At 51.3% G+C, this 12,598-nt stretch overlaps 1 protein-coding gene across 5 annotated transcripts in view; it reads left to right on the top strand.

The window, feature by feature from the left end:
• IL4R (interleukin 4 receptor) overlaps positions 1 to 12,256 on the top strand; it is a 50,664-nt gene extending 38,408 nt beyond the window's left edge. For 3 of the 5 annotated variants that reach the window (XM_021931844.2, XM_021931843.2, XM_021931845.2), the window contains exons 8-11: positions 3,284 to 3,383; positions 6,379 to 6,457; positions 8,238 to 8,287; positions 9,720 to 12,256. In XM_021931844.2, the coding sequence (XP_021787536.2) occupies positions 3,284 to 3,383; positions 6,379 to 6,457; positions 8,238 to 8,287; positions 9,720 to 11,298 (1,808 nt within the window). In that variant the 3' untranslated portion in view covers positions 11,299 to 12,256. The remainder of the gene's footprint in view (positions 1 to 3,283; positions 3,384 to 6,378; positions 6,458 to 8,237; positions 8,288 to 9,719) is intronic. The other 2 variants (XM_017953262.3, XM_021931847.2) reach the window with 2 other exon arrangements.
• Positions 12,257 to 12,598: the final 342 nt, after the last annotated feature.

The raw sequence follows: 12,598 nt of genomic DNA, 5'->3' as shown, positions 1-12,598 counted from the left end.
CTCTAATGGCAAATAATGAAATTACCACCTGCCATGGTGTATCGGTCAGGTAGGCAGGCTAGGCTGCAGTAACAAACAAGCCCACAATTTCCATGGCTTAACACTATCGGAATATATTTCTTGCTCATGTAACAAGCTAATGTGAATGTTGCTGGTTCGTGAGTGGTTTCCCTACCTATAGAAATCTAGGGAGTGAGGTTCTGTCCATCTTGTGGTGCCATCATTCTCCAGGACAAAGATTCTTTTTTTTTTTTTTTTTTTTTGAGACGGAGTCTTGCTCTGTCACCCAGGCTGGAGTGCAGTGGCCAGATCTCAGCTCACTGCAAGCTCCTCCTCTCGGGTTCACGCCATTCTCCTGCCTCAGCCTCCCGAGTAGCTGGGACTACAGGCACCCGCCACTTCGCCCGGCTAGTTTTTTGTATTTTTTAGTAGAGACGGGGTTTCACCGTATTAGCCAGGATGGTCTCGATCTTCTGACCTCATGATCTGCCCGTCTCGGCCTCCCAAAGTGCTGGGATTACAGGCTTGAGCCACCGCGCCCGGCCAAAGATTCTTAACTGTTTTTGTGTCCTGGTTCCATGTGGCAGCCTGATAAAGCCTATGGACCTCATCTCAGAATATTTTTAAATACATAAAATCCAAGCCTGGGCAACATAGTGAGACCCCCATCTGTACAAAAAATTAGGCAGGCATGGTGGCATGGACCTGTAGTCCCAGGTACTGGGAAGGCTGAGGTGGGAGGTTCACTTGAGCCCAGGAGTTTGAGGCTTCAGTGAGCCGTGATCGTACCACTATACTCCCACCTGGGTGACAGAGCAAGAGCCCATCTTTAAAAATAAATAAATACAATGAAATAAAATAAAATAAATAGAATTACAGAGGAAAGTAATTGTATTGAAATGCAGTTATAAAATATTTAAACACATTTTTAATCTAGGGATATATGTGCTTCTTTATTAAGATATAAATAAGTTCTAGGGGTAGATCTCATAACTACTGTAATTTCAAAGTAGATAAGCATAAATAATACCTTATGATACTGAAATTGTGATGTGATATGAGAGTAGCTGTGAGTTTTCCTGGGGACAGGATCACTGATGCTATCATTATTGAGGTCTCTTCCCTCCATTCTTTTTTTAAAATTTAATTTTAATTTTATTTTAAAAATTTTAAAATAAATAGAGACAGGGTCTCACTATGTTGCCCAGGCTGCTCTTGACCTCCTGGGCTCCAGTGATCCTCCCATCTTGGCTTCCCAAAGTGCTGGGATTGCAGGTGGGAGCCAGTGTTCCTGGCCCCTTCCTCCATCCTTAATGGAAGATGCCAGGTGTCAGAGGTTAGGGAAAACAAAGATGTAATTTCATTCCCATCCAAGTTCTCAGAGCCTTGAATTCTACCTGCAGCCATGTTGGTCCACCAACCCCAAGTGAAGAATCCCTGCTCTAGGGCCCCACCATTCTGCATCCAGCCAGCAGAAGAGGCGTGATGGTGTGGAGAGCACATCTGCTTCTTGAAAGCAGGCAGCCCGGAAGTGGGCCACATCACTTCCTCTCAAATTCTATTGGTGAAAATGGTTACATGACTACACATAGCCACAAAGGAGGCCGGGAACTTTCTCACTTGAAACCTACATCCCAGAAACAACTCATTTCAGTGAGGTATCCCACAGGTCTTTTGCAGTAGAAATATTGATTGTCTCACATAAAATGAAATCTTACAAATGGACCTACTGGGGTTTGTACAGCAACCAAGTGATATCTCTTCCCTTCTGCCATCCTTCACACAGTGGCATTTTATCCTTAGACTTGCCACCCATGCCCTCAGGTTGGCCGTTGCACACTGCCTTACATAAAGCAGGAAGGAAAGGAAAGGCTGCTACGAGAGAGTGTACCTTGTGTATCTCTCTTTTTTCATCGGGAAGCAAACATCTTTCTAGAAGCTTCCCTAGCAAAATTCCCCTTACTTCTCATTGGCCAGGACTGTTACATGTTACATGGTTAGTGTTACTTGCTCATTGCAAGGAAGACTGGGAACTCCAATGCCTGGAAAAGGGAACAGGATAATCGTGATTGGCCCAAGCCTTAGGGTGGTCATGGCTCCCTGACAAGGGAGAGAGGAAAAAGCTGTTGAGTGAAGAAGACTGCTTCAGTTTCCCCATCTGTATAATGGGAGGAGTAAGGGCTGTTGTGAAAACTCGATGAAAGAAGATTCTTCAACGTGGTGGATGCAGTGGCGACTGGCAGTACCCCGACCCTGCCACCGCACAGCCCTCTCAGCATTGCTCATCCTGCACTGTGGATATCAGTTGAGCCACGTGTCTCCCGCCCTGGGCTGTGAGCTCCGTAGGCAGGGTCTCCATGGCTGTATCTCCAGAGCCCAGCACAGAACCAGGTGCTTGGGAAAGTTTTGAATCGATTCTTCTCTGCCATTGACCTGGGGAAGGGAATTAGCTTGTATGAAACAGATACGATGTGTAGGACCCTCATCAATTATTTCAGCAAATAGTTACTGAGTTCATCCTACATGGCTAGCCCTGCGCTAGACACTGGGGAATCAGCGATGAACAAAGCAGACAGAAATCCCCACTCTTGTGGAGCTGACATTCTGGAGGGGAGAGACAAAAAGCAGACACATAAAGAAAGAAAGAAATCGCACGGATCCGGATGACAGTGAGTGTTGGGAAGAAAATAAAAGCAGAGGAAGGGGATGGAGCGATGGGAGGGCAACCGTAGGGAGGGTGTCAGGGAAGACTTTTCAGAGAATGTGACGATGAAAGTGAACAAGGAGGAGTCAACCATGTTGAGATGAAGGCAGCTAATGGTATGGACAGGCCACTCTGTTCTGAGTGCATTATCTATTGATTCATCATGCAATCCTCGCAACAGCCCTGCACGATAAGTTCTGTCATTAGCCTCATAGTACAGATGAGGATGCTGAGGCACAGAGAAGGTAAGGGACTTGTCCTGCGTCACACAGCACGGAGCCATCTGGCTTCTAGGTCGGTGCATTTGACTTCTGTGCTTCCAGAAAGAAAGAGCAGCAAGTTCAAGATCTGGAGGTGGCACTGAGCTTTGGAGGAGCAGGGGGCAATGAGGCGGCCGGTGTGACGAGGACTCGATGTGCAAGAGGGAGAGTGGGGGGAGATGAGGTGGAGGGTTGGTCGGCGGCCAGATCGTGGAGGGTCTCGGAGGAGGGTCTTGACCCTGGGTCTCCAGTTCTGAGAAGTGGAGCCCGGGCTGTACCATGGCTGACTCCAGCTCATGGCTTCCCCTCCCAATTCCAGCCTACAGGGAGCCCTTCGAGCAGCGCCTCCTGCAGGATGTCGGCATCTTATGCAGTGTCATCCTGGTCATCTGCGTGTTGTGCTATGTCGGCATCACCAAGTGAGTCCTGGGCCCAGTGCCGCCGAGCGGTCCCTCTGGAGTGCAGGGTGGCAGGGACTTGCCCCTCCAATCTGCCCCTTTGCAGTCCTCTCATTCAATAATACATATTTATTGAGCAGCTACTACACACCTTGAGAGTGGAGCTGAGAACGAGATCAACAAGGACCCCAGCTTTTTGTTTTTGTTTTTTTTTTTTGAGATGGGGTCTCGCTCTGTTGCCCAGGCTGGTGCAGTGGCGCGATCTCGGCTAACAGCAACCTCCGCCTCCCGGGTTCAAGCAATTCTTCTGCCTCAGCCTCCTGAGTAGCTGGGATTACAGGTGCACGCCACCATGCCTGGCTAATTTTTTGTATTTTTAGTAGAGACGGGATTTCACCATGTTGGTCAGGCTGGTCTTGAACTCTTGACCTCGTGATCTGCCCGCCTCAGCCTCCCAAAGTGCTGGGATTACAGACCTGAGCCACTGCGCCCAGCCAGGACACCACATTTCTAAAACCGGCATCTTAGCGGGGAGACAGAATACATATCAATGATGAACAGATGGTTTTCCATAGTGACCCACACTCTGAATGCACTAGACCAGGGTGCAGGTCAGAGATCTTCTGGGGTGCTCTTTGCAAGGGAGGACCAGGATAAGGCTCTCCAAGGAGGGAAAATCTGAGGGGGGCCCTGACTGGGGAGAATGAGCTGCCCAGGGACAAGCAAGATAAGAGTCATCCCACATCCCCTTACGACACTGGCTGCCTGGGCAATTGGGGCCATTTGGGGGTATGTGGTAGGAGCCAGAGGAATTTGCGACGATTGCCCTGATGGAGTCAGGAGACCTGGGTTTGAATCCTGGCCTTGGAGCTCAGTAGCTGGTGGCTGACAAGTTGCTGAAACCCCTGAGCCTGGGGTTCCTGCTTTGCAGATTGAGAGTGATGGTGAGAACGTATTTCATCAGCCAGAAGAGGCCGAATCACAGTAAAGGCTGAGGGATGAGATGAGGGGCGAGTGACTGGTAGGTGGTGGTGGAAGGAGCATTGTTTCCAGAGAGCTCTTGCCAGCCCTTGGAATCGTGGTGTCTCAGAGCCTCAGTCCTCCCGTCTCTGAAATGGGACTAGCAAGCTCAACCTCACCAAGTCAGGATTAGAGGTGGCTGAGGATTATTCACATGATTGATGAAAGTGCCCGCTCTTGGCCCAGCACACACTAGGTAGGCAGGGAATGCAAATTCTCCTCCATATCTTGTCACTGATGCCTCCAGGCAACCTTGGGCTGATTGCCTTGCTCTGAGCCTCAGTTTCCCCATCACCTGTACCTCTTCCCACTCCCCATCACCATATCCCAGCATGCCAGCCTCTTTGCTGTTCTTTGTCTTTGGTTTCTTGTTTTGTTCTGTTTTGTAGACAGGGTCTCACTCTGTTACCCAGGCTGGAGTGCAGTGGCATGGTTATGGCTCACTGCAGCCTCCAATTCCTGGGCTAAAGTGATCCTCCCATTTCAACTTCCAGAGTAGCTGGGACAACAGGCGTGTGTCACCAGGCCTGGCTAATTTTCTTTATTTTATTTTATTTTTTATTTTATTATTTTATTTTATTTTATTTTTTGAGATGGAGTCTCAAAGGCCAAGCTGGAGTGCAGCGGTGTGATCTCAACTCACTGCAACCTCTGCCTCCTGGGTTCAAGCAATTATCCTGCCTTAGCCTTCCAAGTAGCTGGGATTACAGGCATGCACTACCACACTACCATTTTTAGTAGAGATGGGGTTTCACCATGTTGGCCAGGATGGTCTTGAATTCCTGACCTCAAGTGATCCACCTGCCTCAGCCTCCCAAGGTGCTGGGATTACAGGCATGAGCCATTGTGCCTGGCCAATTTTCTTACATTTTGTAGAGACTGGCTGTCACTTATGTAGCCCAGGCTGGTCTTGAACTTCTACCCCTTTATCTTTATTCATGGCACTTATTGCCATGAAGATTGACCTCATATAAGCATTTCTTTCTTTCTTTCTCTTTTTTTTGAGATGGAGTCTCACTCTGTCACCCAGGCTGGAGTGCAGTGGCGTGATCTCGGCTCACTGCAACCTCTGCCTCCTGGGTTCAAGGGATTCTCCTCCCTCAGCCTCCTGAGTAGCTAGGATTACAAGTGCGTGCCACCATGCCTGGCTAAGTTTTGTATTTTTAGTAGAGACGGGGTTTCACTATGTTGGCCAGGCTGGTGTCGAACTTCAGGTGATCCACCTGCCTCGGCCTCCCAAAATGCTGGGATTACAGGCGTGAGCCACCATGCCTGGCCTCATATAAGCATTTCTGCCTCCATTTATCATCCATCTGTCCCTCTTGAAGGTCAGTTTCACCAAGGCAGGCATCTTTGTTTCGTTCACTGTTGTGGCCTCGGGGCCGGGCACAGTGAGTCAAACATAGAAGGTGCTCAATAAATACGTGTTGACTGAAACCGTGGGCAGAGGCTAATTCAGAAGCGGTCTGAGGATCTTACCTCGCAGGGATGATGCACCATGGCCCCAGGCAGGCCAGGAAGAGAGAAGGGGGGTGTTTCTCCGTAGATCCCCCAGCTTCCCAGCCCATCCCAGGGCACTCCCTGGTCATTTGCCCTCAGCTGCTCTGAAAAAGGGATTGTTGAGGGGAACCTAGAATCCTCTCTCTGCAGTTTGAGTCTTTCCTAATGCCTTGGGGTCTCGTTCCCACTGAGGACACAGGTGGCCTCATCAGGAACTCTGCTCTGGGTAACAGAATGCAGGAGTGTGAACCTGGCTCTGCCACCTACCAGCTGTCACTCCACCTTCTTGGGCCTCACTCTCCTCATCTGTAGAACAGGGTTAGCAATAGAATCCATGTCACCACATTAGAGTAAGGAGTCAGTGGTTTGACCTCCAGAAACTAACCAGCCTGATTTCTGACGCCAAATAAATATTGGTGATAACGACCGTTCTTATGGGAGGAGCATTCACCTGTCAGTAATTCAGAGATCAACACCTTTTCCTTTTGTTTTTCAGGATCAAGAAAGCATGGTGGGACCAGATTCCCAACCCAGCCCGCAGCCACCTCGTGGCTATAATAATCCAGGATGCTCAGGTAGGAGCGGGCGTGGGTGAGGATATGTGGGACTGCATACAGGAAGAAGTGTGGTCCAGAACACCTGGGCTGTTAAGGACATTCATTGGCTTCTGGAATGGCAAATGGACAGTCAGGAGGGTTGCAGGGCAGACAGAGGCAGAAGCCGAAGGAGGTCATCAGGAGACCAGAGGCTTTCCCGCCCTTCCCCTTGGCAATCCCAGCCTGGGGTGGGCTCCTCTGGGGTCAGTTTCCTGTTTTTTTCCCTCCCCTTGGGAGAATGACCCTTGGGTCATCATCACTGTGTCATTCCCTGGGGAGGTGCCAGTACCAGGGCTAGAGGCCAGAAGGAGAGGAGGACGGAGAGGGTGACAGGCTTTCAATGTCTTCCTCTTAAGCATAGGAAACTGCCCCCACAGCACCAGCAAATCCCTTCCGGGTTCTTGTTGGCCTGAAATGTATCCCACCCCTGAGCCAGGGGTGGAGTCAGCTTCCCCAAGGCCATGGTCCTGTGGGTGAGTGGGTGGGGTTTGCCTGAGCAAGATTGGAGTTCTCTAGGAAGGAGAAACGGGGGATACAGGTCCTGTCTAGAAGAGAAGGTCTGAGGGTCCTTGCTTTCTCAGGGACTCTGGAATCTGGTGGTGTTGGCTTTGATTTCTGACTCTGCCACTCACTGGCAGTATGGACTTGAGCAAGTTGCTTAATTCTCTGAGCCTCAGTTTCCTCTTGTGGGTTATAACAGTGTTTACCCGGTAGGGCAGATATTGGAATTTATTGAGACAATACATATAAAGTGCATATTCCAGCCTCTTGCAAATACCAAGTGCCATTTATGTATTCATTAATGTTTGCTGTGTAACAAATGACCCTGAAATGTAGAGAGTTACAACATCAACTTTATTTAGCTCATGCTTCTGCAGGCTGGCATTTGGGGCTGGGCTCAGCAGTGAGGGTGGCGGGGGAGGCTGGGCTAGGTAGATCTGGATTGAGCTGGCCTCCCTCCGTGGCCTCCCTCAGTGGCCTCCCTCCGTGTCCGGCAGTTGGGTTTTTTTTTTTTTTCTTTTTCTGAGACGGAGTTTTGCACTTATTGCCCAGGCAGGAGTGCAATGGCATGATCTTGGCTCACCGCAACCTCCGCCTCCCTGGTTCAAGCGATTCTCTTGCTTCGGCCTCCCGAGTAGCTGGGATTACAGGCATGCACCACCATGCCAGGCTAATTTTGTATTTTTAATAGAGACGGGATTTCTCCATGTTGGTCAGGCTGGTCTCAAACTCCTGATGTCAGGTGATCCACCTGCCTCGGCCTCCCAAGGTGCTGGGATTACAGGCATGAGCCACCACACCCAGCCTAGTTGGCTGACTTTTACCTGGGACAGTGCAGATGCGTGAGCCATGTGCCTCCCACCCTCCAGCAGGCCGGCCCAGGCTTGTTCACAGAGTGGCTCGGTTTTCAAGGGTGGGAAATCCCAAGGCTTCTTGAGGCCCAGGCACAGAACTGGCACGATGTCACTTCCATCACATTCTATGGGTCCAAGCAAGTCCCAGGGCCAGAGTAGATTCAAGGGATGGGAGGAGATTCAGAGCACTCCTCTGTGGCCACTTTTGCCATCGACCACAGTCCCTGTGAATATTAGGACAATGTCATTAATTCCCAGGAATCTGAGGCTCAGAAAGCGTAAGTGACCCGTTGGACTTCCGACCTGTGTGATGTTGAGGCTTGCGCCCCTTCCTGAGCATTGCTGTACTGCAGGCCAGGCTGCAAGGCCACTCTGCTCTTTCATTGGCTGTCTCTGTATTTTAGGAGTCACAGTGGGAGAAGCGATCCCGAGGCCAGGAAGCAGCCAAGTGCCCGTATGTATCTATCACAGCCTGCATGCATTGGGAAGGTGATAGAGTTGGAGAGGCAAGCCCCTAGCTCTATGTCTGCCTTCTCTCCCCCGGCATTCGGTAATTGCCCTGTGACATTAGGCTTCAGGGGACGGCAGGAGGAGGGGTGTTTTGGAAACGTGGAGTGCTGGCCAAGCCCCCTGAGTTTCACTGGTGTGTCAGGTACATGGTGAAGCCCCTCGGGAGTGCTGTTATAGTTAACAATCAGAGCAGACGTGCCTGTTGTTAAAATCCTGACCTAATTGTATACTTGTTGGCAAATAGCCACTATCCTGAACACTCCCCCACTTTTTTTTTTTTAATATACAGGATCTCACTCTGTTGCCCAGGCTGGTGTGCAGTGGTGCAGTCATAGCTCACTGCAGCTTCAAACTCCTGGGCTCAAGTGATCCTCCCTCCTTAGCCTCCCGAGTAGCTGATGCTACAGACGTACATTACCACGCCTGGCTATTTTAAAAGGTTTTCGCCTGTAATTGCAGCTACTCAGGAGGCTGAGGCATGAGAATCACTTGAACCCGGGAGGTGGAGGTTGCAGTGAGTGGAGATTGTGCCATTGCACTCCAGCCTGGGTGACAGAATGAGACTCTAGTCTCAAAAAAAATAATAATAATAAAAAAAGTTTTTGTAAAGACAGCTCTCGCTGTGTTGCCCCGCCACTGTGGCCTCCTTAGCTTCCTCCCTGGGGCCTGCTGGACCTTTCCACACTCCAGACACTAAACGGGGTCCAGGATGCTTCTTCAACCCTAGGACACTGCATCTTTTTTTTTTTTTTTTTTTTTTGTGACACAGGGTCTTGCTCTGTCCCTCAGGCTGGATGCAGTGATTCACTGCAGCCTCAAACTCCTGGGCTCAAGTGATTCTCTGGCCTCAGTCTCCTGAGTAGCTGGGACTAAAGTAATATACCAACATGCCCAGCTAATTTTTCATTTTTTTTTTTATTTTTGTAGAGATGTTTGAGACAGCCTGGGCTCTGTTGCCCAGGCTGTTCTCAAGCTCCTGAGCTCAAGTGATCCTCCCGCCTCAGCCTCCTAAAGTGCTGGGATTACAGGTGTGAGCCCCTGCATCTGGCTTCCATATCCATTCTAATTGGTCATGGCTTGGGATATGGTGTTGCTTTTAATTATAATCATCCATAAAGACTTTATCTTATTCAACAGATCTGAGCTTGTGTTTGGTGCCAGGACATGTGCTGGGTTCCTGAAATCCCAAAGACACAGGCCCTACCCTCATTTCCCATTCTAGCAATATAGACTGATCAATTACTGATTATAACATTAAAAGGCATGTCTGCAGTAGACGGCCATCAGGACATGGTGATTTCAGGCTGGGCTTTGAAGAATGAATAGGAGTTTTTCAAGTATCAAAACTGAACCCTGACCAAACTTTGCTTTTGCAGATACTGGAAGAATTGTCTTACCAAGCTCTTGCCCTGTTTTCTGGAGCACAACATGAAAAGGGATGAGGATCCCCACAAGGCTGTCAAAGATCTGCCTTTCCGGGGCTCCGGAAAATCAGCATGGTGCCCGGTGGAGATCAGCAAGACAGTCCTCTGGCCAGAGAGCATCAGCGTGGTGCGATGCGTGGAGTTGTTTGAGGCTCCAGTGGAGTGTAAGGAGGAGGAGGAGGTAGAGGAAGAAAAAGAGAGCTTCTGTGCATCATCTGAGAGCAACAGGGATGACTTCCAGGAGGGAAGGGAGGGTATTGTGGCCCGGCTAACAGAGAGCCTGTTCCTGGACCTGCTCGGAGGGGAGAATGGGGGCTTTTGCCAGCAGGACATGGGGGAGTTGTGCCTTCTTCCACCTTTGGGAAGCACGAGTGCTCACGTGCCCTGGGATGAGTTCCCAAGTGCAGGGCCCAAGGAGGTGCCTCCCTGGGGCAAGGAGCAGCCTCTCCACCAGGAGCCGAGTCCTCCTGCCAGCCCAACGCAGAGCCCAGACAACCCGACTTGCACAGAGATGCCCCTCGTCATCTCAAGCAACCCTGCTTACCGCAGCTTCAGCAACTCCCTGAGCCAGTCCCCATGTCCCAGAGAGCTGGGTCCAGACCCGCTGCTGGCCAGACATCTGGAGGAAGTGGACCCTGAGATGCCCTGTGCCCCCCAGCTCTCTGAGCCAACCACTGTGGCCCCAGCTGAGCCAGAAACCTGGGAGCAGATCCTCCGTCGGAATGTCCTCCAGCACGGGGCGGCTGCAGCCCCCGCCTCGGCCCCCACCAGTGGCTATCGGGAGTTTGTACATGCGGTGCAGCAGGGTGGCATCCAGGCCAGTGCGGTGGCGGGCTTGGGTCCCCCGGGAGAGGCTGGGTACAAGGCCTTCTCGAGCCTGCTTGCCAGCAGTGCCGTGTCCCCGGGGGAATGTGGATTTGGGGCTAGCAGTGGGGAAGAGGGGTATAAGCCTTTCCAAGACCTCACTCCTGGCTGCCCCGGGGACCCTGCCCCAGTCCCTGTCCCCTTGTTCACCTTTGGACTGGACAGGGAGCCACCTCACAGCCCGCAGAGCTCACACCTCCCAAGCAGCTCCCCAGAGCACCTGGGTCTGGAACCAGGGGAAAAAGTAGAGGACATGCAGAAGCCCCCACTCCCCCCGGAGCAGGCCACAGACCCCCTTGGGGACAGCCTGGGCAGTGGCATCGTCTACTCAGCCCTCACCTGCCACCTGTGCGGCCACCTGAAGCAGTGTCATGGCCAGGAGGATGGTGGCCAGGCCCCTGTCGTGGCCAGTCCCTGCTGTGGCTGCTGCTGTGGAGACAGGTCCTCGCCCCCTACAACCCCCCTGAGGGCCCCAGACCCCTCTCTAGGTGGAGTTCCACTGGAGGCCAGCCTCCGTCCGGCCTCCCTGGCACCCTCGGGCATCTCAGAGAAGAGTAAATCCTCATTGTGCTTCCATCCTGCCCCTGGCAGTGCTCAGAGCTCAAGCCAGACTCCCCAGATCGTGAACTTTGTCTCCGTGGGTCCCACATGCATGAGGGTCTCTTAGGTGCGTGCCCTCTTGTTGCTGAGGTCTGCAGATAAGGACTAGGGCTTATCCATGCCTGGGAAATGCCACCTCTTGGAAGGCAGCCAGGCTGGCAGATTTCCAAAAGACTTGAAGAAATGTGGTATGAAGGTGTTAGGTTCCACTGACATTGGCCTAACGCTGGGTTGCAGAGACTGGCCTCCGCCCAGCATTGGGCTGGGCTCGCCACATCCAATGAGAGGAGAGGGCACTGGGTCGCTGTGCCCCACGGCAGGCCCCTGCAGGAAAACTGAGATCCTTGGGCACCTCGACTTGTGAACAAGTTGTTGGCTGCTCCATCCACAACTTCTGTAGCAGACTGTCCCTGTTGTACCTGCCCAGGGCATGTTTTGCCCGCCAAATCACCATGGCCCACATAGAGGCCCACCTGCCTCTGTCTCACTGAGCTAGAAGCTGAGCCTAGAAACTAACACAGTCATCAAGGGAATGACTTGGGCGGCCTTGGGAAATCGATGAGAAATTGCAGTTCAGGGAAGGTGGTCATTGCCTAGAGGTGCTCTTTCATTGAACAGAGCTTCCTTAGGTTGATGCTAGAGGCAGAATCCCGGCTGTCAAGGGGTGTTCGGTTAAGGGGAGCAGCAGAGGACATGAAAAATTGCGATGACTAGAGCAGGGACAATTTGCTGCCAAATACCCATGCACAGCTGTATGGCTGGGGGCTCCTCGCATGCATGGGACCCCCAGAATGAATATGCTCAGCTACCCTGTGGGCCGAGCAATCCAGGCAGCAGGCATAAGGCACCGGTTACCCTGCACGTTGGCCCAGACCTCAGGTGCTAGGGAAGGCGGGGACCTTGGCTTGAGTAATGCTCATCTGTGTGTTTTAAAGATAGTTTCATCACCTGTTGTCTGTGTTTGCTGAGGAGAGTGGAACAGAAGGGGTGGAGTTTTGTATAAATAAAGTTTCTTTGTCTCTTTATTTTGTATGTATTAACCAGACATACTGCCAGACACTGCTGTGGGTGTCGTGTCTCTAATAACTCCTGGAATTCACCCATGCAGAGGAACCAGGATGCAGGGGGTTAAAAAACTTGCCATCTGTGTTTGGGTTCCCCAGACAAGGATTCAAATAGTTGATTTAGGAAGTAATCCCAGGAAACCCTGCAAAGGTAGTGGGAAACTGAGGCAGGGAAGGGCACGAACCAAGAAAGTGTTACCTGAAAGGAGTCCAGATGCAGACCCCAAAAGAGGGTTCTTGGGTCTCACGCAAGAAAGATTTCAGGGCGAGTCCATGGAGTCAGTGAAAGCAAGTTTATGAGGA

This window comes from Papio anubis, chromosome 18 (genome assembly GCF_008728515.1).
Source record: "Papio anubis isolate 15944 chromosome 18, Panubis1.0, whole genome shotgun sequence".
Taxonomy (NCBI): Eukaryota; Metazoa; Chordata; class Mammalia; order Primates; family Cercopithecidae; genus Papio; species Papio anubis.
The sequence above is the reverse complement of the archived record's forward strand: the minus strand, read 5'-3'. Positions and strand labels throughout refer to the sequence as shown.